General features: G+C 38.1%; 1 protein-coding gene across 1 annotated transcript; it reads right to left on the bottom strand.

The window, feature by feature from the left end:
* Positions 1-112: 112 nt before the first annotated feature.
* On the bottom strand, positions 113-25,641 carry NEK5 (NIMA related kinase 5). The gene is made up of 22 exons (XM_088052159.1): positions 25,525-25,641; positions 23,532-23,628; positions 22,078-22,175; positions 20,083-20,166; positions 19,893-19,963; positions 18,580-18,666; positions 17,488-17,542; positions 15,218-15,418; positions 15,052-15,133; positions 12,677-12,813; positions 9,223-9,422; positions 7,868-7,934; positions 7,408-7,527; positions 7,041-7,124; positions 6,837-6,941; positions 5,858-5,938; positions 4,988-5,056; positions 4,100-4,223; positions 3,769-3,894; positions 2,625-2,762; positions 1,887-2,001; positions 113-1,494 (listed from the first exon to the last, which is right to left on the bottom strand). Exons 1-22 carry the CDS (start codon positions 25,639-25,641, stop codon positions 1,299-1,301), a joined length of 2,454 nt encoding a protein of 817 aa, XP_087908285.1. The 3' UTR covers positions 113-1,298.
* Positions 25,642-26,883: the final 1,242 nt, after the last annotated feature.

Consider the following 26,883-nt stretch of genomic DNA (forward strand, 5'->3'; position numbering starts at 1 on the left):
ACAGAGACTTTTTTTCTTCTGTGAAAGAAATGCTTCTATGCTAACTACATAAGAGTATGGTGCACTTAAAAGCCTTATGGATTCACAAGCCATGATAGTGCTTCGGGAGCAGAACTACATCAAGAAGTTCTTTTATTTATCAGGAGCCTCTTTTATTTATTGAATATTTTCAGTCTTTACCTGTTTCATGACTCTCTACCTGCAGTCATACTTTTTAAAGTCAACATTTTTGTTTTACAGCCTTTGTACCCAGAATTTTTTTTTTTCAGAATCTACTATATGCCTGTTATTTGGCACTGGTGAGGCTGCACCTCAAATTCTGTCTGAAGTCCTGTGAGGAGCAGCTGACGGAGCTTCAGGTGTTCAGCCTGGAGAAAAGGAGGGTCGGGGCGACCTTATGACTTTCTACAACTGCCTGAAAAGTGCGTGGGGCCAGGTGGGGGTCAGTCTCTTCTCCCAGGTAACCAGTGATAGGGGAAAACGGCCTCAAGTTGCACCAGGGGAGGTTTGTATTGGATATTAGGAAGAATTTTGACATAGAAAAGGTTGTCAAGCATTGGAACAGACTGCCCTGGGAAGGGGTGGACTCACCATCCCCCGTGGTATGTAAAAGACATAGCATAGATAGGGCCATGGTTTAGTGGTGGACTTGGCAGTGTTAGGTTAACAGCTGGACTCAATGATCTTTTCCAACGTAAACGATTCTTTGAAAAAAACTGCTAAAATCAGATTACAGACTAGTTTTCACTTTATTTAAGATTCACTTGGGTTGTAAGAATTTTTTTATGTGAAAAAATATGGTTGGAAGAACCTACATACCTACATGTTTTATTAGCAACTGAGGAATGCACAATTCTCATGTTGCTAATGAACCCTTTTACTGCTACTACTATTGCTACTAATTGAACTCCTGAGCAGTTGATATTGCTACATAGGGTCAGTAAGTGAAACTGTAGATTACAAAGCTGTACTGGCAGTACACATTGACTATGAAAAGCTGGAAGAGATTCTTAAAATAAGTTGATTTATCTAGGGAAATAAGATACACAAACTAGGAGACTCTCTTACACAATACAAAAACGGTTAAACAGAGTACACAGTCAAACTTGCTCAAGCAAGACTTGTCAGGTATGTCCAGGTAGCTCAGAATGATAGAAGAAACAGCATTTCAGTCTGGGTGAGGATTTTTCAATGTTCAGACATCTGAAAAGTACCCTGATTTGATTTTCCTTTAAAGCTAAAGAATTATAGCCTTCTATTAATTTTGATTGTTTTTCATGATGCGCATCCACACCAAATTACCTATAATTATTTTCTAAATCATCACCAGATTTTCCAAGTTTGTGAGGTAAACTCATCTTTTCTTCATCTGTTTGACCTTTATTTATTGAAAAGATGTGAGACTCTGTGGTTCTCTCTGCTGGAGAAGTTGACAATTTTTCCAGAGATTCCTCCAGCTCTTGTCTGAGTTCATCTTCAGAATCTTCAAAATTCCTGCACAGTAAAACAAGAGAATTATATTAATTAAATAAATATAACTTTATTACAAACCTTTCTCAGTTCAAGGACTCTTGGGGTTTTTAAAACACATTATAAATAATATACAAGTGGCACACCTAATTGTGAACTATTTCTTCTACCTCTGTCACATTGTTTACCTCTCTTTAAAAGGCAAGAGAAAAGAGCTGCAAGGCCATGTTAATATTTCTGCTGTAATTTTTAATAACAGCATTGGCTGTGACAAATTCCAGAATTAAAAGTTAAATTAGCAGACTCTGCAAGTTTTCTTTATTTATGAATTTTTTAGAACACAGAAAAACTTTAGGCAGTGCAACCTAAAAAACTGTCCAGTTGTGTGGATTTTTCTTCTGATGTGCTTGACTTACGTGTCTTCATCATCTGATCTTGGCTCAAGTCTACCTTCATCAACAGCAACAGCAGAATTTGTTTCTAAATCATCTTCCTTGTTTTCTTCTGCAGGCAACAGAGTTAATCTCTCTCCTGTAAAGAAAGAGGAACTTTCTTTCAGCTGTATAGTAGAAAACTATAAAAGCATGTGTAAAGGAATAGCAAATAAACAAATGCTTGAAGTGTTTTGTTGTTGTTCAAATTGCAACAATGTAAATGTCACACTTCTGTTGATGCAAAGTAAATGCAATTTTTTAAACAGTCTGTTACCTTAGGAAAGTGGGCTGCAGTGTAAGTGAGTTTGAATCAATTGCAGTGTCATCTGTATCAGCATGGACCCTGTTGTAAAGTCACCACTGTCATTTAAGTCACCATGTATGTATTTGAATAAATGCTTTTTACAGGGTTCTTCAACCACAACAGCTCCAGGTTTATGGTACCTACAGCCCACCTCTGTCTACCCAAGCAAATGAAAGAATTACATATGAAGGTAATAGCCAGCAAGTACGGCTTGCCCTTTTCCCTGCTTTTGAAAACAGCAACATCCTGGAAGAGGCCTCTCAGTGCTCAGGGACAGAGCAGAGGTGCTGTCCCCATTTTTCTAGGTTGCCAACTGCTTCAAAATGTTGTTTCTCATCACAGACCCTCTGCCATGGGTAGAAGAAATATTACACTAAAAGAAGAACATGCAAAATTTACAGGAAAAAACATCCCACCTTTGTCTTCCTTAAAACAGATAAAAGAATCATCAAACAGGTCTGCTTTTTCTAAGATGCTCAGGAGTGTCTCGGGTGGTGTCTGTTTCCACTGCTTCCTGTTTTCTGGGATGTCTTTAGGCAGAATACCGTGGTGAGCTGAAGAACAGAAAGGTTCTCAGGTCACTAAAGCATTACCGTCTTTTGTCAGATTCAGACATTGTAGTCTCAGGATTTCCTTTTGAGTAATTCTGGAATCTATTTTATTTTTTTTCTTTATGGAATACTCCTGATTTTTTTTTGTAAGTACTTAATCTGATGGATAGGGAGCAAATAGTCTGAACTACTCATCACTAAAATGTTTAACACTGATTTTAATGGTTAACTTCTTATTAAACCTGGAATAGACAGGTGCAGCTTCACTGAGCAGCCCTTGTTCTGAAACTTGTCAGCTTCTTGGTTTGAAAGAGCTTATAAAAAGTTCCTGTTTCTTTTGTGCCCTGTGGTCTTTTATCCAAGGCAGAATGAACAAAAGGTGGTGTATTAATAATATTCTGCTTTGTCTTTACTATCCATGCAAGCCCTTCAGGTTATTTTTTGTCTGTCTTGGGTGTGCAGAGCATTCCAGCTGGAATGCTGGAAAAGCTCCTTGTTTGCAGCAACCAGTCACTGAGATACTTGTCTGCCTGGGAGTATACACAGCGGTACTGTAAGAAGCCTAGGGACTTTTCTCTTCTAAAATGGAGCATCACCACAGCCACAGCTGGGTGAGGTGGCACTTGTGACACTGTCACTGTGTGCAGAGGGAAAACAACTCCACCACACTCCAGGACAGCATTGGCACTCACTGTCGTTGTTCCTGTGTGTCATCAGCTCAAGGCCTGAGAAAGTGGCGATAGTTAATTGAATAGATTGCCATTTTGAGTCAGGCCAGAGTGATTCATAAAACACAGTGCTCTTGATAGGTACGAGCAACACAACATGATTGCAGTGTTAGAGGGGAAAGGGACAACTGTTTTCTATGGCTTAACATGTGCCATAACCTCTGCTGTTACAAAGTCCTGCAATTAAAAGCCTGCTGGATCATGTGAACATTCAGGCATTGATGAATTCAGTCTGAATTTTAGGTCCTCACTACTTTCACTGAAAGCCAAAACTTTCTCACCAAGTTCATTTTCAGCCATAGTAGGACATGCAGATGTGACATCAGCATCAGCTAAAAAATTCAGTAGTGTCTGAGGGGCTCCAGTTTGCCAATGTTTTCTGGGCTTTTTCATATCATATATGGACTCTAAGGGGAAGAAAAAGAAGAGGCAAAATTATTTGGATTTTTTTGTAAAGTAGATGTCCATGTGATTATAATATTATGTGATATAAAGAAAGAACTCATGAGATAAACTTGCTATAGCAAGTTTATATCTGGAGTTACAGAATTTACCTAACTCCTATGTAATTTTCAGGATTAATACTCAGCACTGCATTTCCCCAATAAATACCTGTCGGGTAGTCAGACAGTTTTTCCAAAGCTCTGTCTGTAGGATTTTCATAAACTTCCACCAATTTCTCCTTTAGATTCTCACCATCCACAAAAGTTAAAGTCTCATTGAGTTTATCTAGTACCTGAAAAAAACCAGTAAGTTACTCTGGAAACAGTAAACAAATACGGTACAATAGCTAATCTCTTCTCATTTTACTGTGCTTGCCAGCCAACCCCATGTATGCACAGGAAGATTGTGTAACAAAAAGTGAAGCAGCAGGACTCAGAAGCCACACTGTGATTTGTGCATCAGAGGGCTGCATGGGGCCCCACAGAGATGTGAAACAACAGAATGACAAAATAGTGCTTTATAAAATAAAAATATATATACTAGAAAGAATTTTTTGTTGCTGTTAAAAATATTTTTAAAATTCTAATATACTAATAAAAATGTCAATAGGTACCTATTACATGTTGATAAGCCACAAATATAATTTTACTAAATGAAAACAATATTGTCTGTAACTGTTCTTGCTTTGTGATACAATACTGTTTCATTTCTGAAAAGAAACAGAAATGTACTAAAACAATCTACAAATCAAATTTAGCATTTGCAGACTAAATCAGTTTTGAGCTAAGTTCTTCCTCTCAATTTTAGGAAACTTAAATATCTGCACTTGTTCATATTTTACCATGTAAAGACTGACCCAAATATCACCCAATTTTCTTCTAAGCAATTATTCTCTTGTAGAAGGGCAGATATATGCAACATGACAACAAATCCTCAATAAGAAGCTTCGTTGTAACAAAGGCAGAGGATGATGGTAATGGAAACAAATCTTAGATTATGGAACTGTGGTAGCTGCAGACTGCTAATGTAAATGCTTTGAATATAATTAAAACATACCTCTGCTTCTTGAATGCTGTTATCCTCAGGAAAACACACATCTAAATTAATTTCAAATTTTACTCCTCCCTAAAGAAAATTTACACGTCATTAATTTTTTTTTAAATAAATAAAAGCATTTAATTAAAATTAAAATCAGATTATATGGAACTACAAATTTGAAAATTATTATTCTCTTGAAAATATCTTCTATTTAACAACATTTTTCTTCTATTTAAGAAGATCAAAGTTGAACACATTGGCCACAAATAGATTTCCTTGACTATAGTCCTGTTCCTTTAGTGATATTTTAAAATTACTGCATCCACTTTTGATTTTAACATTTAATTCAAATCATTGCAATACACAGAATTGGTTCTTACAGCTGGTTGCCAACCAGAACTAAAACTGAATACTGTGCTGCTTCCATGCAATATAAAATAAAATACTTTTAGTCCATTTCACAGTCATCTTATGGTCAGAAACATTCCTGCTATCTTATGTGCATTTCTAATTCAATTCCCATTCCCTTCTATGATTTAAAAAGGAGTATAGTGAATCATATTTTATAACAAAATATTTTAAAATTAGCAATCTGACTTGAATTTACTTGGAGTTTGAATAAACATGAGTTTCCATGCACTACTAATACAGTTTGATATAAGGAGGAAGAGGTTCATTACTAGGTGGGAATATCTAAAGATATCTCTCAAATGATCAGAAAAGCTCATTTATTTTCTTCTGATATAAACTTTTAACAAACAGAAAACCAGCAGTCTTAACTGACTCACAAATAACTTCATTTCTAGGCCTACCATAGTAATACAGCAATTTGAAATGTACAGACATAATAGGAAAATTTAAAAAAAAAATACAAGTAAAGACGGATACTTTTGTGTTATGTCTCTTTTCTAATATTGTTTGGTCTTGGCTATCCTGGAGTCTGACTTGTTTAAAGTTTTCCTCCATATCCTGGAAGGAGACAAAAAAAATCAGTCTGAATTATACTCTTTGTAACTGAGTATGTGTATACCACATAAAGAAAGAGACTTCTTTAAGTAGCACATATAGTCATGAATTTCCTTTACACAGATCTGTAAGAATATTCCATTCATTACCTATTTTGGTTTATCTAGCAAAAAGAAAAACAGAAATTCTTGCATAAAGTATAAGCCTCTGATTTTTCAAAAACCCATGTTAGAAAGATACAATACTTGTCAAGATATAAATACTACATCTTTTATTTTTTATTATCACATGCAAGATGACTCAGACTCATTTCATTCTGGAAAACTTTGGAAGTGATTAAAATCAAGATTTTAGTGGAAACCTATGCCTGTAAGAAGTATAGCCCTGTTTTGCAATATCTTGTTTTCTGGAAACACCTAAAAAAACTTAATTACTCCTTTTGATATTATTGTGTCTCCTGCAAGAATATGTTAGAGAAAAGCCAAGTAAATAATAGTATACAACTTCTTCTGTGATCTGTGGCAATAAGTGCATGCCTGATGCCTGCAGCCTCAGGAGAAACCACAACAATTTAGAGATTTTACTTTTATGCAGTTTCTCAAAAGATGGAGAGCCCATGAAACAAAGTCACACCAGGCAGGCCTAAAATCTAATGTTTCTTTTTCATTATTGTGCATTTTCCATTAAATCGCTGGGAATCCCAATTCTCTCCTAAGGTGGCTCTGGCTGCCTATAACCCACTTTATTTCATCAAGTGGAGTGAATTCATTTTAGTAAAAGTCAGATCCAGGATCACTGAGGAGGATACTACAGAAATGGGCATATTTCTGCCTGAGAATGAATCAAAGACAGTGTGGGACTTGCTCAGAAAAATCTATTTAGATGGAGATGGTACTGATACCTGAAGTGATTCTTCTCCTGTTCCAGATATATCTTTGTTTTCAGACTGGTGCTCAGCTTTCCCTTGCCTCACAAGATAGGTTTTATCTTGTATTTTCTGGTTCTCCTAGGGAATGTTTTTTCAAAAATATTCATTTCAATTCCTAATAAAGTGTTCTAGCATAAGAAAGTAAGTATGAGTACCCATATGTTTGAGCTTTGTTACCTGGAGTACTCCTGCTCTAAATCTGAATTCTTTCATATCACTGTGGTATTCTTCCCGAATTTTCTGCAATTGTTTCAAATACTCCTATTAAAGAACAGTAGGGTAGAATATGTTTTTAATAAACCAAAGATAGATGGATTAAAGGTATTTATATATGTTCACATAAGATAGAAGTATCAGTTTGTTTTCTCTGTCACCCAAAAGCAAAACTATGAAAGTATATTGCTCCTCCGTTAAAAGGTGGGAAAAGAATGGAAAATGGATGATGGAAAAGAGAATCTGATGACAAAGAATTCTTATGCCAAGGCTACACTACTGTCAAGGAGTATAAGGGAGTTTTAGGCAATTGAGGAAGAGATTCATTTACCTGTTCTTTCATTTCATTCTTTCTAGACACGTTTTGCTGATAGTTTTTGAGATACTCTTCCTGTGTTTTCTGCTGCTGTATTTGGTCACGATATGGGTCAGCAGAGGATGGTCGCAATCCCTATGGATATACAAATGAATCCCAGAGCAAATGAGTTTTCAATCAGAATCCTCTCCCTCAGTGCTCACTCAATTCTCTCTCCCTGTTCCACTGAAGAACTCAGTTAGGCAAGTGTACATTTTTGGAGGAAAAAGTCACAGTAGAATTTTACACTGTTACAGTTTTATATGAGAAAAGAAAACCTCAGGCTGAACATTGCAGAGCAGATCAGGCAATTTGCTAGAGCAAAACCTTCTACCTGACAGTGTTACAGTTTGCTGTTCAAAAGACATCAATTAATCTTTGGATTTCAATTCACCTTCTTTTACAGATTTTATTCTGTGGTTCAGCATTTACCTACCATCTGTTTTTCCACTTTAATCTTGTACTGCCGGGCTTCAAACCGCCTTTGAAGAAATTCTGCAGTCCTGAGAAAAGAAAGTGATGCACATATACCACGTTTTATTTCACAGACTCTGCTACCTTTGCACAAATAATTCTCTATAGGTTCTACCACATAAGACAAACAGAGTTTTCTTTGTACTATATGAATATATAAACATAGATAAAATATGTTTAAATATGGCACAACAGTAAAATAAGGAAACATTCTTTTGAGGCATTCCCTTTCCTATTACTTCAGTTACTTAAACTTTTTGAAGAGTTCAGGAAAGCCCTTCCACCTTAAATTTGATAAATGGTATTGAAAGCATTAATTAAAACAAAATTGATTTTTCTGGTCCTCAAATTGAGTGAAAATTATTGTCAGAATGGAGGCTGCATATTCAGCAACCTTTTTATTGTCTTTCTCCTCTGTGCCTAATTCTATCAGTCAAACTTTGTGTAGTTTCTAAACTTTTCCTTTGCTTTTTGATATAAAATAACCATCAGTCACTTGTAAGCTCCCTGCTTCCCATTTATTTAATTTCCTACCTCAGGAATCCATATGTGCAGCAGAGAGCCAAACTGAACTGACTGTCCTTAAAATAAGTCACTAGAAATTCAGATCAGGAAAGATGTTCTAAATCTGAAGATCTGTAACTGAAACATTCTAAACACTGTTGTTGTACAATGAAAATTAATGATTCTGTCAACTTTAAAGGAAAGCTTTGGAAGTAGTAAAAATTTCTTTCTCCATATTTTCAATGTTCATCCACACCTAAAATGGCCAGTCACAGAATGGACAGGAAATCTCCTGAGGTTGTACTTCTACTTTGTAACAGAAAATCTTCGAAGTAAATAAACTGCTAGAGAAAGGGTCTTTATATCTGAAACAGAAATATGAGTGCTGCATCGAAAAGAGTGCTTTCATGGCCTGCCTCTCACTCTGTTCCCTTCAGTGTAGAACTGCTTCTGATCTTTGTATTATTCTCATCCTGGTGTGAAAGACAGACAGTGTTTATCCTTGGTATAATCAGAGATTCTACAGAAAGCTTATGTTTTACTTTTTACCCAGTAAAAGTGGGCTGAGACTTGGGAGACATTTTGGCAATGAAATGTCAAACACCAGGTCAATTCAGATGGAATTTCTGGACGAACAGGAACATGAATTGTGTTGTTGTGTAACAAACTTATGTTAAAAAAAATAATAAAAAAATTATCAAAGACAAAGCAGAGAAGGCATTCCACTAAATCAGTTATGCCCAGCATTACTTACTTAGGAAGGCTGATAGCTCAAAATACACAAGACAGACATATACAGAGTGAAATGCTTACCAATCAGCTGGTGGAGGTGGAGGTGCAACTTGTCCCTTTACTTTATAGAAATCTTCACCTCTTTGGCTGATATGAGAAAGGTCATAATGTGCATTAGCTTTCCTTTGCAAGTTGTCAAGCTTCTCATAGTAATGACCATAATGGTCATGTACTCTAATGCTTTCTGGCCTTTCTGCCATATTAAATCTGGAGGTCTGTGGCTGAAAATATAATACAGGATGTTATTTTACCCATACTCATTTGTATCAGCACAAGTTTGAATTAACCTCCTGTACTTCTCCCCAGTCTGAGCTGAATGGTAATGTGACTGTCTGTGGTATAGTTAGTGTAAGTTTTCCAAATCCTTTCAAATATAACCCAGAAACTTCCAAACTTCTCAGGGTTTATGCAATCTCACCATTGCCACTTCCTTTTCCCCTGTTCCATCAGCTCCTGTCATTAAGCAGCAGCCCATATTGTTGTGTGAGTGATCAGCATGGGGCTTTGTACTCTGTAGGGTCCTTGCCCTAGAGTCACTTCATTGTTCTGGAGCCTAAAGCACTGAATTATTTCCAGGAGAGCCTCATTTCAACATGTGATAGCAAGGGGAATCTGGGATGTAGTTTTGGAGAGTACAGGCATTGATGGCTGCTTTCAGGGGAGTGCTGTGCTGCTTCATTTCACGTCTCTTCAATTACGTGCATGTGGGAGTTGGGCTTTCATTTCTCAAAGCCCTTATTGTGATGAAACATCCCTGTATTTCTCCTTTGTGATAAGACTGGCATTTCCATTTCTCGTAAGAACAATAGAGAGAAGATGATCACCTAGCTGTCACTGCATGATGTAACTGTGGTCAGACATCCACAAACTTTTCCATTGTGGGAGACGATATGGTGCATGAGAAAGATGCTAAATTTTGCTTACTTTCTTACATAAACATAAATGCATCTAACTATCACTTTCACAGATGGTAAATACTTTAACTATTCCTCCCATTTTCCTTCATAGATACACTGAAAATAGGCTCATGTACCTGTGGTACAGTCCAGATTACAGTAGAATATAAATTCATATCTGTATAAGAAGAAAGTTTCCAACTGTCAGCAAAGTTCCCAAGGAAGAAGTAACCTCATAAAGTGTTTATCTCGTTCCTTAGTGAAGTAGGTTTTACAGTATCGTATTCAGAAGTATGGCAATCCCAAGCAGTAGGGAGAACAAATTAGGCTACCTAAATAAATGCCAGAGGACTGATAACTGTGACTAGTGAAGCAGGCACCAGGAAGTCATGCTTGACCAACTCACCAGCATTCTGCAATTAAATGACTGGCTTGACAGACAAGGGGAGAGCAAGGGGACATTTCCTATCAGGCAACTGCCTCATGGAGGCTTTTGACGCTGTCTGCCATAAAATCCTCGTAGAGAAGCTGATAAAATGAGGGCGGGATGAGCAGGCAGGAAATTGTTTGAAAAGTGACCCAGAGGGTAGTGATCACAGGGAGAAGCACAGCTGAAAGCCAGTAACTAGAGTTCAACATCTTCACCAAGGATTTAGATCAGGTAGGAGAGAGGGGCAGAGGACACCCTCAGCAAGTTTGCTGATAACACAAACTGGAAGGAGTGGCTGATACACCAGAGGGTTGTACTGCCATCCAAAAGGACCCAAAAAGGGCTGGAGAAATGGGATGACAGAAAGTTCATGGAATTCAGCAACAGAAGTGCAAAGTCCTACACTCTCCACCAGTATATGCTGGGAGCCATCCAGCTGGGAAGCGGCTTGGCAGAGAAGAGGGGGGGGCTGGTGGACAACCAGTTGCCCATTAGCCAACAGTGCGCCCTTGCTGAAAAGGTGAATGACATCCTGGCCTGCATTAGTAAAAGTATTCCCAGCAGGTCAGGGGAGGTGATCTTTTTGCACTGCTCAGCACTTCTGAGGCCACACATGAAATGCTGTGTCTAATTCTGAGCTCTCCAGAACAGAAGAGACAGTTACAAGCTCAAGAAGTCCAGTGAAAGGCCTGGGGCATTACCCCTATGAGGAAAAGATGAAAGAGCTCAGACTGTCTAGCCTGAAGGTGGGATCTTATCAATGGTTATAGCTACCTGAAGGGAGGGTGCAAAGAGAATGGAGCCAGACTCCTTGCACTGGTACCCAGCGACAGAACCAGAGGCAACGGGCACAAATTGAAACACAGAAGGTTCCCTCTGAATATCACAAAACATATTTTTCACTGCGGGGGAGGGTGCCTGAGGGTGGGGCACAGGTTGCCCAAATAGGATTTAGAGTCTCCATCTTTGGAGATATTCAACAGCCAACTGGACATAGTCCAGGACAACTGAATCTACATTACCCTGCCTGAGCAGGAAGGTGATTTCCAGAAGTCCTTTTCAACCTCAACCATCCCGTGATTCTGCAAACCCCGAAGCAACACCTTCAAAGTATGGCACTATGCAAGCATCCCTGAAACTCTACACACTGTTTATCTGGATGTTGAAAGAATGTGGAAACGTTCCCGGTGTAGGTCAAAACACTGTGGACGAAATTCTGCCTTTGATTATAGAAGTGCACAGTGAAAGCAAACTTCTTTTCCAGCTTAATCCATCTCTGGATTTGCACTGGCACAAATGGAGCTGTGAGGAAAACCAAGTCCTGTGTTCCACATAGGGCCAGTATTATTCATAGTTAGTGATTGCGTGATGGGTGCAGTTCTGGGAATTCCATGTTCCCTATTAGCAGTTAAGCTCATGTAACTGCAGTGTGCAAATCTGGGGGCTCCCAGATCCTAAAAGTGCTGTGCTTATGTCCACCAGCATTCAAGGTACTACTGCATGCTCTTAAAGATAAACATAAATGTGTGCAGTGATGCTATGAAAGAGGCTGGGCATAGCATGCAGCTGATACCCTGCCTGAGGAAAAGAGGGGATGGAAAACAAGTGAGAGACAAAGTGGTTGTGAAATACTGGGCTTGCATATGGGAGAAGGCTGTCAATAACAAGTATCAATGGAAATGAATGTTGATGATTTTGCCCATGAATGAGCTGTCAGAAGGGCTGAAGTAACAGGATCAGTCTATTTGCTTCTATAGCAAAAAATGGGAATGCAGAGCTTATTTGCCTTTGTGCAAACAAAAATGCAAAGCATGCCTGAGTTCTTTTGTTACAAAGGACCATACCAAAGCAGCCTACATTCAGTGTTTCCCATTTAAGCTTTCAAAACATCTCTTATGAGGATTCAGGCATGTTTAACTGTCTCTGCTGTCTTAGTACAGGCATTAAGCTAAATATACATCTTAATGTCTTAAGCCTTTTAAAGTATCTTTTTAAAGTGCAGGTATTTGCTTTCTGAAGATTATATGTGTATGTGTGTGTGTGTGTGTGTGTGTGTAATAATGTACAATTCTGAAGATGGTTATGTGTTTGTGTCTGTATATATATAAGTGTTTATACATATATATATGAGAATGTGGATACACAGTACCTGAATAATAGGCTGTTGTACTCTTGAGGGAGGCTTCCATTCATTTCTTTGAAATAATTCTTGTTTCTTGAAAGGCATCACTGCTCCAGATTCCAGAGAAACTGGGTCTTGGACTCTTGTTTTCTGAAGTTTATATGCTTTTCAACAATAAGAGATTAAAAAATTGCATACTGTGCTCTGTATATGATTAATGATTATGTGGTGTCAAACCATAGTAGGATGCCCACATCTAATATTGACAGGTTGGGTTAAAAAACAATCCTTATGTCCTTTCACCATCATCACCATACCTCACACCTCCTAGTCATTCTGCTTTTCATTCTAAGAATTACATGCTTTGAAAACATGCTCTGTCACATTCATGTAAAGACGATCTTATTAATTAGTTTTGCACAGCATACTGAATAAGAGGGAGACCTTTATAAACTAGAGTGTTGATTTTATGCTAGTTCCAAGAACAGAAAGCAGGAGGTCTAATTCACAGCCTCTAGGTGCCTCTGGTTAGGCATTCCCTTTCTAAACCCAGCCCTCCATACTCTACAAATCACTAGGCAATGTTGTGGTACTTGTGAAATTTGAAAAGAAAGGCTGGAAAGTGAAAAATCTACCTTATCAGTTTCCCCATGTAGGAGAATACAAATACAGACCATTCCAGTTTGGTCAGCCAGTATTTTGTAAATATCTTAGATACAGTAATGAAAAGCAGTATCCTTTCTTGGATTAAATAGTTTCTAAGTAAGTTTTAAATCTTTCATCAGTATTGACTGTTAGAGTATCATGTTTGGGAGATAAAATGTATTAAAACTATGATTAAATGACCAGAGATTTTTTTTTTAAAGTGCCTAAGTTATTCAGTTGTTCAGGCTTCTGTCCATATTGGTTATGTGGGCAGATAAATCTCATTGAAAGTCATTTTCAAAATAACATGGATTCCTACACTAGTGATGAATATTTTTGAAAGGGGGGTGGAGGAGGGGAGTCCAAAGTGTAGTTAAGTAACTATGTAAGTTATTTTCACAGAACTGTTTTAACTGTTTTGATATTCCAAAGATAAATCTGAGCACTCACTGTGATATAATGAAGAATATAGAATAAGAACAAAGTTACACTGTCAGAAACATGCCAGATATTCAACAGTACATAGACATCCACTTAGTTTCTTTCATGTTTTCTTAGAAACTGCATACAGAATCTGGTTTATCAATGGGTACTAAATGAAAGTAGTGAAAAGTGAAAAGAGCTCACTGTCTCACAATTTAATAAAATTTATACACCTTTGTAACATCCTTTTTTGTTGTTTTGTAAATGTCTTGGGTTGCAATGCAAGACATAACCAAGAGTATGCGTTCTATTTACCATCTGTTAAAACCAGGAGAGGCAGTGTTCTTTACTTCTTCCAGGACCCATCATCCCTCCAGGGGGATATCTTCTGTTAATATGTTAAATGTGGCCAGTGAGTCTCACTGCAGGACTGATAAAATTACATCATCCCAGTGTGAGAAGCTCCACCCAGGGAGAGGAGCCAAGCATTCCTACCTGGATAGAATCTGAGACTTGGAACACCACAGGCAGCCTTTCTCCAGGGGATTCCCAGAGGAAGGCCAGACCCATCTACACCACCAGTGGACCTCCAGAGGAAAACTACAGTTCTCTATGGGATCACTGCTTTAACAGAACCACATCTGACACTGCAGGAGGATTGCAGCCACCATTTAATTGGACTGCTACCAACACCCTGACCAACAGCGTGTCAGGCTGTGTTCTGACTCTGTGGGGTTTTTTTGTACTACTGTATTTTTATTTTCATTTTCCTAGTAAAGAACTATTATTCCTATTCCTATATCTTTGCCTGAGAGCCCCTTGGTTTCAAGATTATAATAATTCGGAGGGTGGGGGCAGTTTACATTTTTCCATTTCAAGGGAGGTTTCTGCTTTCCTTAGCAGACACCTGTCTTTTCAAACCAAGAGAGTGTAATTCTTTGGAGCATGTTTTGCAAGATTTATGCTTTTTTCACACAGTAAGGATGTTTCTCATGTGATGGACATAAACTAGATCAAAGCCTCTCACTTTTGGAAATTCTGTTTTTTAAAGAACTAAGACTAATATTTCAGCACTTTCTTACAGCAGCTCTTCTGGATGACCACAGCTTATGAGCTAGTTTTAAACCTGCCTCTCCCTGAACAGGACAGCAGCACACTGCCTGAGTGAACGTTTCTGCTGTTACAGTTCTCTCTAATATTTACTTTTAGCTTTGGGTGAAACTCTTCATCCAAATGTGCAGTAAAGACTTCTGGAGAAAGTTACAGCCAACAGTTGTATCATAACTAACAAATGTTACTGTAGAACTAATGATACATAATATTATTATCATTACCTTGTATCTGCTTGGCTCCAGAGTGAGATGCTGAAGGCCTTTTTCTAGGTATCACAGTGTGAGTGAGTTCTTTCTGTGCTACCTTTCAGAAAAAAACAGTATCTGATAGAACTGTTCGTACTACTTCCTTGATTGTTTTCTCTCAGCAGGCAGCAGTCTCACTCACCTCAGGGGGCAGATACCTGAGAACAAGTTTCTGCAAGAAGGGCTTCCTTAGAACAGAATTGATGGATGGTCGGTCTCTTGGAGATATTTTAAACAACTGGGAAATTAATATCCTCAGATCATAGGAATAGTTTGGAGACACTGGTTGAAAACGTCCTCTGCAAATCTTCAGCACCAGTTCATGCAAACTGTTGCCTTGAAACTTAATTAGGGAAAATAATAAAAAGAGGACAAAAAGTAAATATTGATGGTTCAGAATGATGGACTAGATACCCCAACTTGAAAATAGGTACTTGTTGGCACAGTCATAGAATGGTTTGGTAGGAAAAGACCTCAAAGAAAATCTCATTCCAACCTCCCTGTCATGGGCAGGGATGCCTTCCACTAGACGAGGTCGATCAGAGCCCCATCCAGCCTGGCTTTGAACACGTCAGGGATGGGGCATCCACAGCTTCTCTGGGAAACCTGTGCCAGTCAGCATCACAGTAAAGAATCACCCTCACGATAAAGAATTTCTTCCTAATGTTCACCATCTTCCTGTGTTCACCATCTTTCAGTTTAAAGTCATTCTCCCTTGTCCTTTCACTACATACCCTTGTCAAAACTCCTTCTTCATCTCTTTCAGGCCCCCTTTAGGCACAAGAAAACTGCTCTAAGTCTCCCTGGAGCCTTCTCTTCTCCAGGCTGAACAACCCCAGCTCTCTCAGCCTATCTTTGTAGGAGAGGTGCTTCAGCCCTGTGATTATTTTTGTGGCCCTCCTCTGGGCTTATTCCAATAAATCCATGTCCTTCCTTTGTTGGGGGCTGCAGAGCTGGATGCAGCACTCCAGGTGGGGTCTCACAGACTGGAGTAGGGGGGAGAATCCCTGTGCTGTGGGATCCCTCCACAAATCCTTCCTTGCTAACCACAGTTTGCCATGGAAAATGAATATAACCACTCTCTGATTGTGTTTTCTGGTTATGTTCTCTTGGTTTCAGCTGCACAGCTAAAAGGTTTAATGACTTCTGTACCAGGTGTTTTATTCACCCTCTGCTGTCAGACAGTAACACAGAAGCCCATCTTTCCAGAATGAAACATGATGTGTTTTACCAAAAGCTGCTCAACAGAGATCTGCATACATATTGTCTTCATAGGGTTCAGCTTCAAAATCTCACTTCAACCAACAGCCTCTGCATTCTGTGCTCCCCCCAGAACAAAGATAAAATCCTAATTTTTTAACAAGTGATACCCATCAGATAATTCAGTCCTCTCAGTTCACTAGATCTCTTAAGAGGCCAGCATCAATATAATTTATAGGGCCTTAGGCAAACCCCGCCCCCCACCAAGTTCTTTCTAAAACCACCCTTTTATTTATGTGGCTATTTTGAAGGTGGTAGAATTGAATTTACCTTAGCTTCACTTGCATTTCCTGTCTACATCTGCACTGAGTCACTGCCCTAACACTGAAACAGTGGGCAGCAATACAGACTAAAACACCTAATATTCATACAGAGTAATATTTCGTGTTTTGCCACTTTGTGAAATCAGCAGTTTTCCTCAGCAGTATCCCCCTTGCTCCTAGCTCAGCACAATTGCTCTCTTAGCGCTGCTGTACCTGCTCCCACATCCAAGCTCAGCAAGAAGTCAGCATCTGCTGGTCCCAGGAATCTGATCTTTTTCCTATTGTCAAGATTAGTTTCTACTGTGTTCCCTCCGCCATGTAATAGTCACAGGCTGAGGATTACCTGAGGCTCACACCAGGCTGAGGACAACACAACTTCCTGAAGATGCTATCTCAGTTATTTTCTGATATAAATGTGCCTTCAAACAAAATATATCTCAGGAAAATTCTTCCAGGGACTCAAACCACCTTCTGGGGAAATGTGGCGTTTAGGTTCTTATTTAATAAGTATAGACTGGTATTTTCAAACAGAAATGAGTAAAACTATATACCTAAGCCTAACCTTGAAGACTGTCTTTAATTCTTTCCATTGTTCATCTGCTTTGAAAAAGTTTAGTAATTTTTTAAAGAAAAAATATATGTTCAGAGTACGTACACACACATGCACAAATGTAAGTTATAGGAATACAACATAATACTTTTTTTTTTCTTATGCACAAAACAGATAAAATATGAAAAGTTAAACACTAGCAGTCATTCTTTAATACCAATAATTAAGACGGAAATAACTCTTGTAGCTGAATGTGAATACTATTACTACTACAGGCTTTGCAAGATAACCACTATATTTTCTAATTATATAATAATGAGCTGATTGTACAGTACTTACAGGATGCTTTAGTGCACACAGCTCATAAAGCACACAGCCAAGAGACCAAATATCTCTGTGAATAAGAAGTAATTAAAGTTTCGGTGAAAAGTCTATAATATTTTCATCCATGTAATCAGTACCTCTTCTCAGCTCCCAAATTTATTACCATTATTCTGTCACAGAGTGGCGCAAATTTTATTTTTTCTTAAGACACACTAAAAGGAACAACTAGAAATTTATTTTTAGTTGTGGCACCAATGTTTCTATGGTATCTAGTTAGGTTTTATCATTATAATTGAAAAATGCACATGATACAGGAAGTCTGCTTCATATTTCTAGCAGGATGAAGGACAAAGCTGATTCAATAGTTGAAGAGACAATAGGGGAGTAAACTTTTCTGAAAAGCACCTCAGAGCTGAGATGCTACTCTGAGCTCCAGAACATTTGGTGTTGATCATATTCCCCACATGGAGAAGGGGCTCTAGGCCCACTCACCTCCTGACTTTGCAGTGTTTCTCATCTTGTATTTTGTGGTAAACCCAGACCTATTTGTCTTTCCTGCAAGTGGCTACTGGAAATTTCCAAAGCAGCCAAACTAGCAGCTTTCATTTTAGTGTATTTTTATAAATGATAAATGAGTGTATCAAAAATTCACAAACATGGAACTGCAAGGATACATCGGTTATTACATCTTGGAAATGAGAGAAATTTAGTAAATGATGAAGAAGCAGATTAAGCAAAGGGAAAAATACTGGTTTACATTTCCCACCACTACCAACAAGAAGTATTAAAAAGAGAGTTTAAAATATAAGCACTTTTATAAAGCCAAAACATATAATTATATTAAGGTTGTAGATTAATCACAGCAAAGTCATGATTGCTATATTTTGGACATTGTAAGTTAAAATACTACTGACATTTTTGTCTAAGGTAGTTGTTGTGTAAAATGATGCACCGAATTATTGTACACAATAGTACAAAACTTCACAAAGGGTGACCATGAGAAATTCCCATGCCCTGCACAAACACTGATTTAAACCACATTACTAAAATGAGTTCTTTCACCCCTGCACATCCTCACACACATAGGAAGGAAAGACGGAGACTTACGTTTTGTTGTTGTATGGTCGATTTTCACATATCTCAGGGGAAAGGTAATAGGGGGTCCCTACACAGGTATGGGCAAACTCTGTAGTACTAACAAAACACAAAAAGGCTTACAAACTGAAAAAGTTTACAATCAACAAACAGCTGAACTGCCCCAGTTTAAAAGCCTACATGGGACACTACTTCAGCTCTCCAAACAGTTGAATAATAGAACACCCCATGAAAAACTACAGCATTTCCCAGTTCTGTGTAAAATGCACTATTTTAATAGTGGAAAGTGTTTGCACTTCAACAGAAAGCACAGGAATTCCCTGCCCTTGTCTTGGCCCATGAGCTTTTCACTGTGTTTTCTCTCTTCTTTATAGCTGAGGAGGGGAGTGACAGCTTTTGTGGACACCTGGCATCCAGACAGTGACAACTCACCGCAGAAACTTAATTCACTAGTTACAGGAGGAAAAGTACTGTCAAGCTCCAATTATACTGTCATATAAGACTATTATATACTTTTTTAAATGTCTGTACTGGACATTCAAATTCTGAGGTTTACTTCCTGTCTGCTAGGTACTGTTCTGCAGTGTAAAAGCAATCCTTACAGCAACTATGCCCAGAACACTTCCAAAGGGTATCAGTGGTTTACATGCTTAGACTTGAGTTCTGTCAAAGATAATAAAAAAGCACTAAAAGAGATCAAATCTAAGCATTTTACTGTTGTTATCATGCCCCTTGGCATGTTTTGGTCACAGATGGCCGCTACCCAGGATAGGCCAACTTTGTTCCCAAAGTCATTAAAGATAAGGCCTCTCTTTTTGGGAGAACAACACAGATGCAAGGGAGCCATGCCACTTTCTCAGGCTGAGGTAGCTGTTCTGGGTCTTTTTTAAAAATTAACATAGGCTCACTCTTGGAGGACACACAACATCTGTACAAACTCTTCTTCTTCTCTCTTTAGTTTTAAATGCTCTTCACTTTTCTTTTTATGAGGTAACAGAAGTTACTACCAAGAGCCGCATGGGCAGCAACTGTGCCTCCAGGATCTCTTTATGTCAGTTCCACAGAGAATAGGCAAAGGCTGTAGCTTCTCCACCCTATGCCCTATACCTAGCAGAAATCTACTTACTAGGTAGATACATCTGTGCTTCCATGCAGGATGGCATGTTTTAGGATAACAGAAGAAAATGTAGCATCAGACCCTTTATATCACAGACCTCTTGAGCAAGCACAATCCACAGACAATTTGCATGTTCAGGCTGCATTCTGGACATTCACAAACATTCCTGCTCAGTGCAGGTCACAGACTGATTAAAAACCTTGCTTACCTGTTCAGCTGTCTTGCTATGCCAAAGTCCCCAAGCTTTGCTACCTTTCCATTATTGCTAAGAAAAACGTTCTGTGAATAAACCCAAAAAGAGTATGTGATAATGAAAGATGGAACTTTTTTTTTAAGAACTTCTTAAGCATATGTTTCACAGGATAAAATAACACCCTCTCCAGTACCAGTTTTACTACCTGTGTTTTTACATCTCTGTGTAAAATCTTCTTGTCGTGAATATGCTTCAAGCCCAAGGAGATCTGCACAAACCAACTGAGAATCTGCAATGAAAGTAACAGAGAACAGATACCTATGAATTTGTGTGACTCTAATGGGGCATCTTACTGAAATATATAAAATAAAGACAAAATCTAAAGTATATAGAACGTATACAATGTAAAACAGTAAAAAAGGTATTTTTAAAATTAATGCCATAGACTTTTCCTTCCCATTTATCACTAAACTAAATGGAAATAGATATCTACTCCACTTGTCCCCCTCAAATTTTCGCTGACTGTGCCAGGACATGCACTTTAACAAGGACTGAAGAATCATGCCAAAGGAAAGAAGAGAGAAATAGACCTTTTTTAAGAAGTGAGGGAGTGCAAATAACTAAGATGGCATTGGGAAGTGGCTTCTTAATCCTCAGTGATGGAAGTCATACCACCCAGCTGTAGAAAAATATTTGTAGTCCTACTGAATGTGATCCAGGAGCCAAAAAAAAATATAAATAAATAAATGAAGGACTGAATTCTGGTGAAAGAAGTGAGCTATGAAGAAACTTGCATAAAAAGTAGGCACATGTGTTCATCCTTTATCCTTGGCCCAGTACAGCTTTTAAACATATATTTAACTTCCAATGTACACATGTCTTCTTAAATAAGGGCCTTTGGACTAAATTCAGAAACAAAACTACAACCTGCTGATATGCTTCTCTGTTTAGGAAAATTCATGCACATGAAAGACTTTGATTCAAGTAATTACCTTCTATTTAGCAATGCTTGACATTAAATAGATGACTTCCTGATTACAGCTGATGCCACAAATGAGACTTTCCCAGAAGTACATTTGAAAATATAAAGATATTTTAACACTGTTATGTTAAATTGGGAAGATTTGCTTTCATTTCTTTGATCAGCAAATGTATCTTTAGTTTCTATAATTCATTCTTCTGTCTGTATTTCTTTTGCCTTGCTTCGGATATGTATTATTCTGTGTCATTGTCAAGGGGTTTGTGTGTTGGTTCTCTCCTTTGTGCTTTCATGATCTGTGGGTTTGTCCTCTCTTTATTTTCTTTCATGCTCTCTCTGCCTCTAGCATGACTCCCAACAGGATCTTAAAATTCATTATTACTGAACAAGTAATTCACTTTCAACTGACTTCTCCACCAAGGAGTTCCTCTTTTACTACTAAAGCAAAAAGGAAAGTAACAGTAAGATTTTTTTGCTTCAATTTTATGCCCTAGAGTATATTTCCACTAGGAGGTTGGATACTATCTACTTGGTTTCTAAGCAAAATGTCATTGTATTTGTAAAAGTAGATTTTATTTATGACTAGATAACTCCAGAGTTCAGTCCACTAATTCCTACATGAAGAAAATTTCCTACAGAAAGCTAAGAGTTAGCAAAAAAATAAAGGAGTAAGAAGGAACAGTGGGAAATTCTACTTCTGTGCATTGCAATACTTACTATTCTCACCTATTTACAAAATAAAATATACATGAAAAGCAGTCAGATATCTGGGCTTGTTTCTCTGTGCTGATTTAATAATTTAAATGGCATCAGAGAAGTTTTGACCAAAATGAACTAAATGAGAGATTTACCACAGACTTCAGTACAAAGGAGGATATGCCATGATGCAAACAGCACCAAAAAACTAAGAATTTGTATATAATACATCCTCCCCATAACTGGAAAGCACTACTTAAAAGAAGTCTTCATGGTTTAATGGGTATATTGCTAATGCAAAGAAAAAGTACATCTACAATGCAAAGAGCAATAGGAGGAAGGGGGCATTAAAAAAGTCATCATCATAGTAATGATTTAATTTCAGATCTTAAAGAGTGCTAAAAAACCTTCCTACACTCCAACTAAAATTACCAAAGTTTTCTTTAAAAGTTCAGTTATTACTGAATAATTCAAACCACGTGTTTCACATAATGTGTTCTTCCCTCTAAAGAAATTGTCTTTCACCTGGTCCTCATCAAACAGCACTCCATGCTGCATATTTATCCTCTTCATTAAATCTCCACCATCACAGTATTCCATCACAATATATAGCTTGTTCTTTTCTGAAAGGAAAAGCATAATTTTGCCTTTATTCCTGTATTATTCATCAGCACAGCAACAATTTATTTTTATTTTTATTTTTATTTTTACGGCCCTTCTTTCAAAAAGTAGCAATTTACCTCTACCTACTCCTTAATTTCAAAGACTGTGAAAAAATAGATAATTACAATGAAACCTGATGCAAAAATAAGAAGTAAAAATATATTTAAATGGAGATTCAGCAAAATAATAAATACATGAGGAGATCCTCAAGAGACCACACTGAAAGATGTTCTTACAGGAAACTTAGTGAAATGCTTCAAAGTTCAGGTTTTTTGCTCAGTAACTAAGTAAGCAGTAAGGCTTAGGGAAAAGGTTAAAAGTCGACAATATTCCAAAAAGCAAAAATAAACAGCAGGGCCTGCTTAATAGAAAAATTCAACCTGTTCTTACCTCTCTGGGGTTAGAAGACTATCTGACTTACATGTCCCCTAGAACAGTTACAGTCTTGGTCACAGAGAACAATTTGAACAGAAGCCGCAACTATAACTTCTATTTCATAAGGCACTGCTTATGGCAGATGTCAGAGGAAAAATAAATACAGGGAAATAGCTTTCATGGTGAACAGAATTCCTTCTATCTCTTTCAGTCCTGAAGAATTCTTTATCCTTGAGTGATAATTCAAAATTCATCTGAAGAAAAAAGTCTAGCACAGCATTATGAGATTCATATTGGATCACTGGAAAGACAGTGCTGTATGAAGGTATGAAATGCAAATACTGTTTTTACATTCCAGATGCTGAAAGACATTTTCAGGTGTACTAATATACCTAATTTCTGTTAAATGGCCTCTTTTTGTGCTTGCCTGTTTTGTCTGTGTGTATGTATAAGCATACATAAGTATGAATATATGTGTGCATGCATATATGATGTACATGTCATAACCATATAATGTCATATGTATATGATGTGGATAAACAAAATATGAGGAACCCGAGGTTAGATCAGATGAAATGATCATTCTATTTCTTGCCTGTTTCATCAGTCTTCTGTCTTTTTTGATTGGCCTATTCCTTGCTATACTCAAAAGCTCTCCTCTATTGAAACAACTAGAAAATTCCCACTAAACTCTGGACTCCCATAAAAAATCATTACTAAAATACAACTTGTACAGTACAGACATCTCAGGATCTAGGATTCATGCCAAGTACCCACTCACACATGTGAAAAATGCAAGTGATGCCTGAATTTGATGGCTCGCATCCATTTCTAGGAGTTGAGACCTTTTCCCACGTTTAAGGGTGGTCAACACTAACAAGGTAGGTTTTCTGCCTTCCACTCCTTTCACCACAATTAAAACAGAAATGTTAAAAGTAAACCTTGCAAAGAAGCATAGAAGGTTACAATATTTGCATGCTTCATCTTGGCCAGCAGAATGACTTCTTTCTCAGAGGCTTCTTTTTCTTTCACAGGCATCTACAAAGAATTAAGAAACTAAATGCTAGCAATGATATATTTAACCCTTTTCAAAAATAGTTACATCATTACCAAACTATTCCCAGTAATACAAAAATACAGTGTACCAAGAGGATGTAGAAATATTATAAAGTATGATATATATATATAACATAAAGATAAATTCATTATATTTGTTATCATATAATAATTATTATTATAAATATATATAATTAGGAATAATAATTATATTTTTAAATTATTTATTCTTATAAATAGTATTAATAATTACTTATTATTAATAGTAAATATAATTTTTATTATAGGAAACAGATTTGCAATGTATGTTTGAAAGTGTATGAGAACAATACTGAAGTCAAAACCAATTTTGACATTTTACAAACAGGCAAATGTATACATTTAAACTTAAGTTAAAGAATTGAAACTCTAAAGTTAAAGAATTCCCTTCAGAATTTGAAGAGTACGGATGTAGATGACTGTAATGCTAATAGGGGTGACGTCAAAAGATCAAAGTGAAAAGAAAAAAAAATCCTTCATTTTACTGGTGTTACTTGTTCCTGTAACATTTCAAGCAAATTCTTTGCCCTGTTACATTAATGAAAAACTTCCATTTAGTTTGTTATGATCCCTCTTCCATCAATAAAACTTAAAAATTAATTTCTCTGAGTATCTATCCTTCAAAATGTTCTCTTGTATTTGTCAAGTTTCTTACCCTCATTCTTAAGAAATAGTTTTGAAATGTAATCCTTAAAGATTCAAAAATCAGTTAATGAAAAAAAAACACTCTACCATATTAAAAAAAATAAAAATCTTTAGACTTCAAAATAGCAATTTTCTGTCTCCAGCTTCTGATTTTTGAACAAGTGGGATTCACAGCAATATTTCATTAGCAGCCATTCTTCTAGTTGTACATAAAAATCTATGATTAGAAATGCATGGAGTTTATTGGTCATGAGCAGAGAGAGAAACTATCCATCTTTTCATTTAGTTGTCATTACTCATGTGTCAGCCTTTCCAGGTTTGAATCTGGAAGACATACAGCTCTTTCTAGGACTCATTCTTCTACTGTAATTCTCTAATATATTCACTGGGGTGGCCCAGAATAGCAACAGATCTGTCAAAAGCATGTAGGCACTCATTGAAACCAACTGTTAAAACCCCTGTATTGAAATCACAGAGATCTTAATTGCTTTTATGGAACCAGATACAGCCGTGATATTCCCCCAACACCCGAGCAAGTGGCCCCAAGCTGGCTCTGCAGTCAGTGGGAAGGAAGACAGAAGTTTCATGGCCCAACTGAGCTTGTTCTAAATCAGAAATCTTAAACAAATGTGACCAACAGCTTCCTAAAAAGACTTAATTCTCTTCTTCTCCTTGAAAGGGTGTCTGGCCAAGCAGCTCAAATGCTGACAGCAACAGAATAGAAACTTAAAATCAGACGAATGAGACGAATCAAACTGCCATAAACATAAATGAGAATTGGAAAGACTCCATTGTGAATTACGCATGTCTGAAAATACGGATGTGGGAAACAAGGAAATTAAAAAGCTTAGAGAAATTCACCGCAGAACTGTGATTTGTTATTTTAGTGGCAATGTTTTCATTGTAGTTGAATCAACTATTTCAGAATTTGAATCAGGCAGTGCCACACACTGTAGGAAGAAAGAAGCTTTGAAAACAACAAAAACGCACTAAAAAGCAAAGACTTAATATCAAAATATGTATTTCACCTGTGCTTTAAGAATAATAAGTTAGCAAAGAATACAGTCTTTGGAAAGCTTAGCTCTATATAGTTGAGATGGAACTACAAAGGAGATAAAATATAACCTAAGTTCATACCTAGCAAAATGCAAGTAGCACAATCTGGTAAATATAATTCAGGTTTTGTTGTTTTACCTTAGTTAAATTGATCTCTTTGATAACACATGGCTCCTTATCCGTTTTTCCTTTTGCCAAGAATATTTTGCCAAAAGATCCTTCTCCAATTTGTTTAATGATTTCATATTTATCCATGATGCATTCAGTTTAGAGCAGTGGCTAAAATAAAAATTCCCCAAATTAGTACTGCACATAGTCAGTGCTTTAACATCTGAGTTGATGCTACTGAAATAGACACTACCTTTTAAGAATGTCATTTTTATTACTTTTTATAACATTACTGCTGTTGATTTTTTCCTAAAAATATCATGTCCTGGAAGTATGCAAATTATTGCAGATCTTAACTTTTAATAAGCAGTAAGTTTATGAGTGTCTCATAAGGAAAAGCACAGTGCACCGTAAAGTTTAACGCATGGGAAGCAAGTACAGAGTACTGTGTAGAATTATGATAGGATTTTGTAAAATGTGACATCATTTTGTGAATGGAACAAAACTGAAGAATTGATATTTTAATGGGAAAAAAAAAAAAAATCACCTATTCCATGTTGATTTAGTTTATATTAAGGTGATCTAACGTTGTCAGCAAAATGAAAAGCCGCAGGAGACCATGGCCAAGTGAAGTAGCAGTAGTCTGGAAACCCCTGTGAGGAGCACTGAAGTCACTGGGTACTTGCAGTGCTTCCAAAGAAAAGCTGCACACCTAAATAGAAGCAAACACTACTAAACTGCTCTTATTAGTAGTCCTGAGTTTTAGCAAGGGAGATTAGCTCCGATACCAGACGTTCCCTGCCAGGCAAGCTCTGCGACAGGCTCCCTCACTGGCAGCCTCCGAGGCACCGGCAGTGCCAGCAGGGCGACCTTGGGACGTTCGGGATTTCGGTGTCTGGCTCACAGCCAGCTGCTGTTGGCAGCCACAGGTGACAAGTGGCACTCTGGGGGACAGATGTGCACAGGGTGCGCTCCGCCCGGGCTCGGTCCCGCATCCCCGGCCGACAGCCCGGTCCCCGCCGGCCACGGGGCGCTGGGGAGGGCGCCAGGGCCGGCACCGCCCGCCCAGCAGCGCCTGCCCCGAGTCCCGGGGGGCCCGAGGGCTGCGAGGCCGGGCCGGGGCGGGCACGCCGCGGCAGTGCGGGATGGGCCCCGCGGGGATGCCCCCGCCCCCCGCCCGCCCTGCGTCCCCATGGCGACGGGACGCGCCGCCGGGCAGCCCTCGCCGGGGCCTCCCTGCCCCGCCGACCTGCTCGGCCCGGCCCGGCCCGGCCCGGCTCGGTTCGACCGGCCCCAGCCCCCGCAGCGGCCGGGGGCACCGGGGGGACGCGGTACCTGTGTGAGCTCAGCCGCCTCCGGAGCCCGGCCGGCCGCGGGGAGGAGCCGGCC

This window comes from Pseudopodoces humilis, chromosome 2, assembly GCF_049639895.1.
Source record: "Pseudopodoces humilis isolate 2021_Gansu_Grassland_sample_001 chromosome 2, ASM4963989v1, whole genome shotgun sequence".
Taxonomy (NCBI): Eukaryota; Metazoa; Chordata; class Aves; order Passeriformes; family Paridae; genus Pseudopodoces; species Pseudopodoces humilis.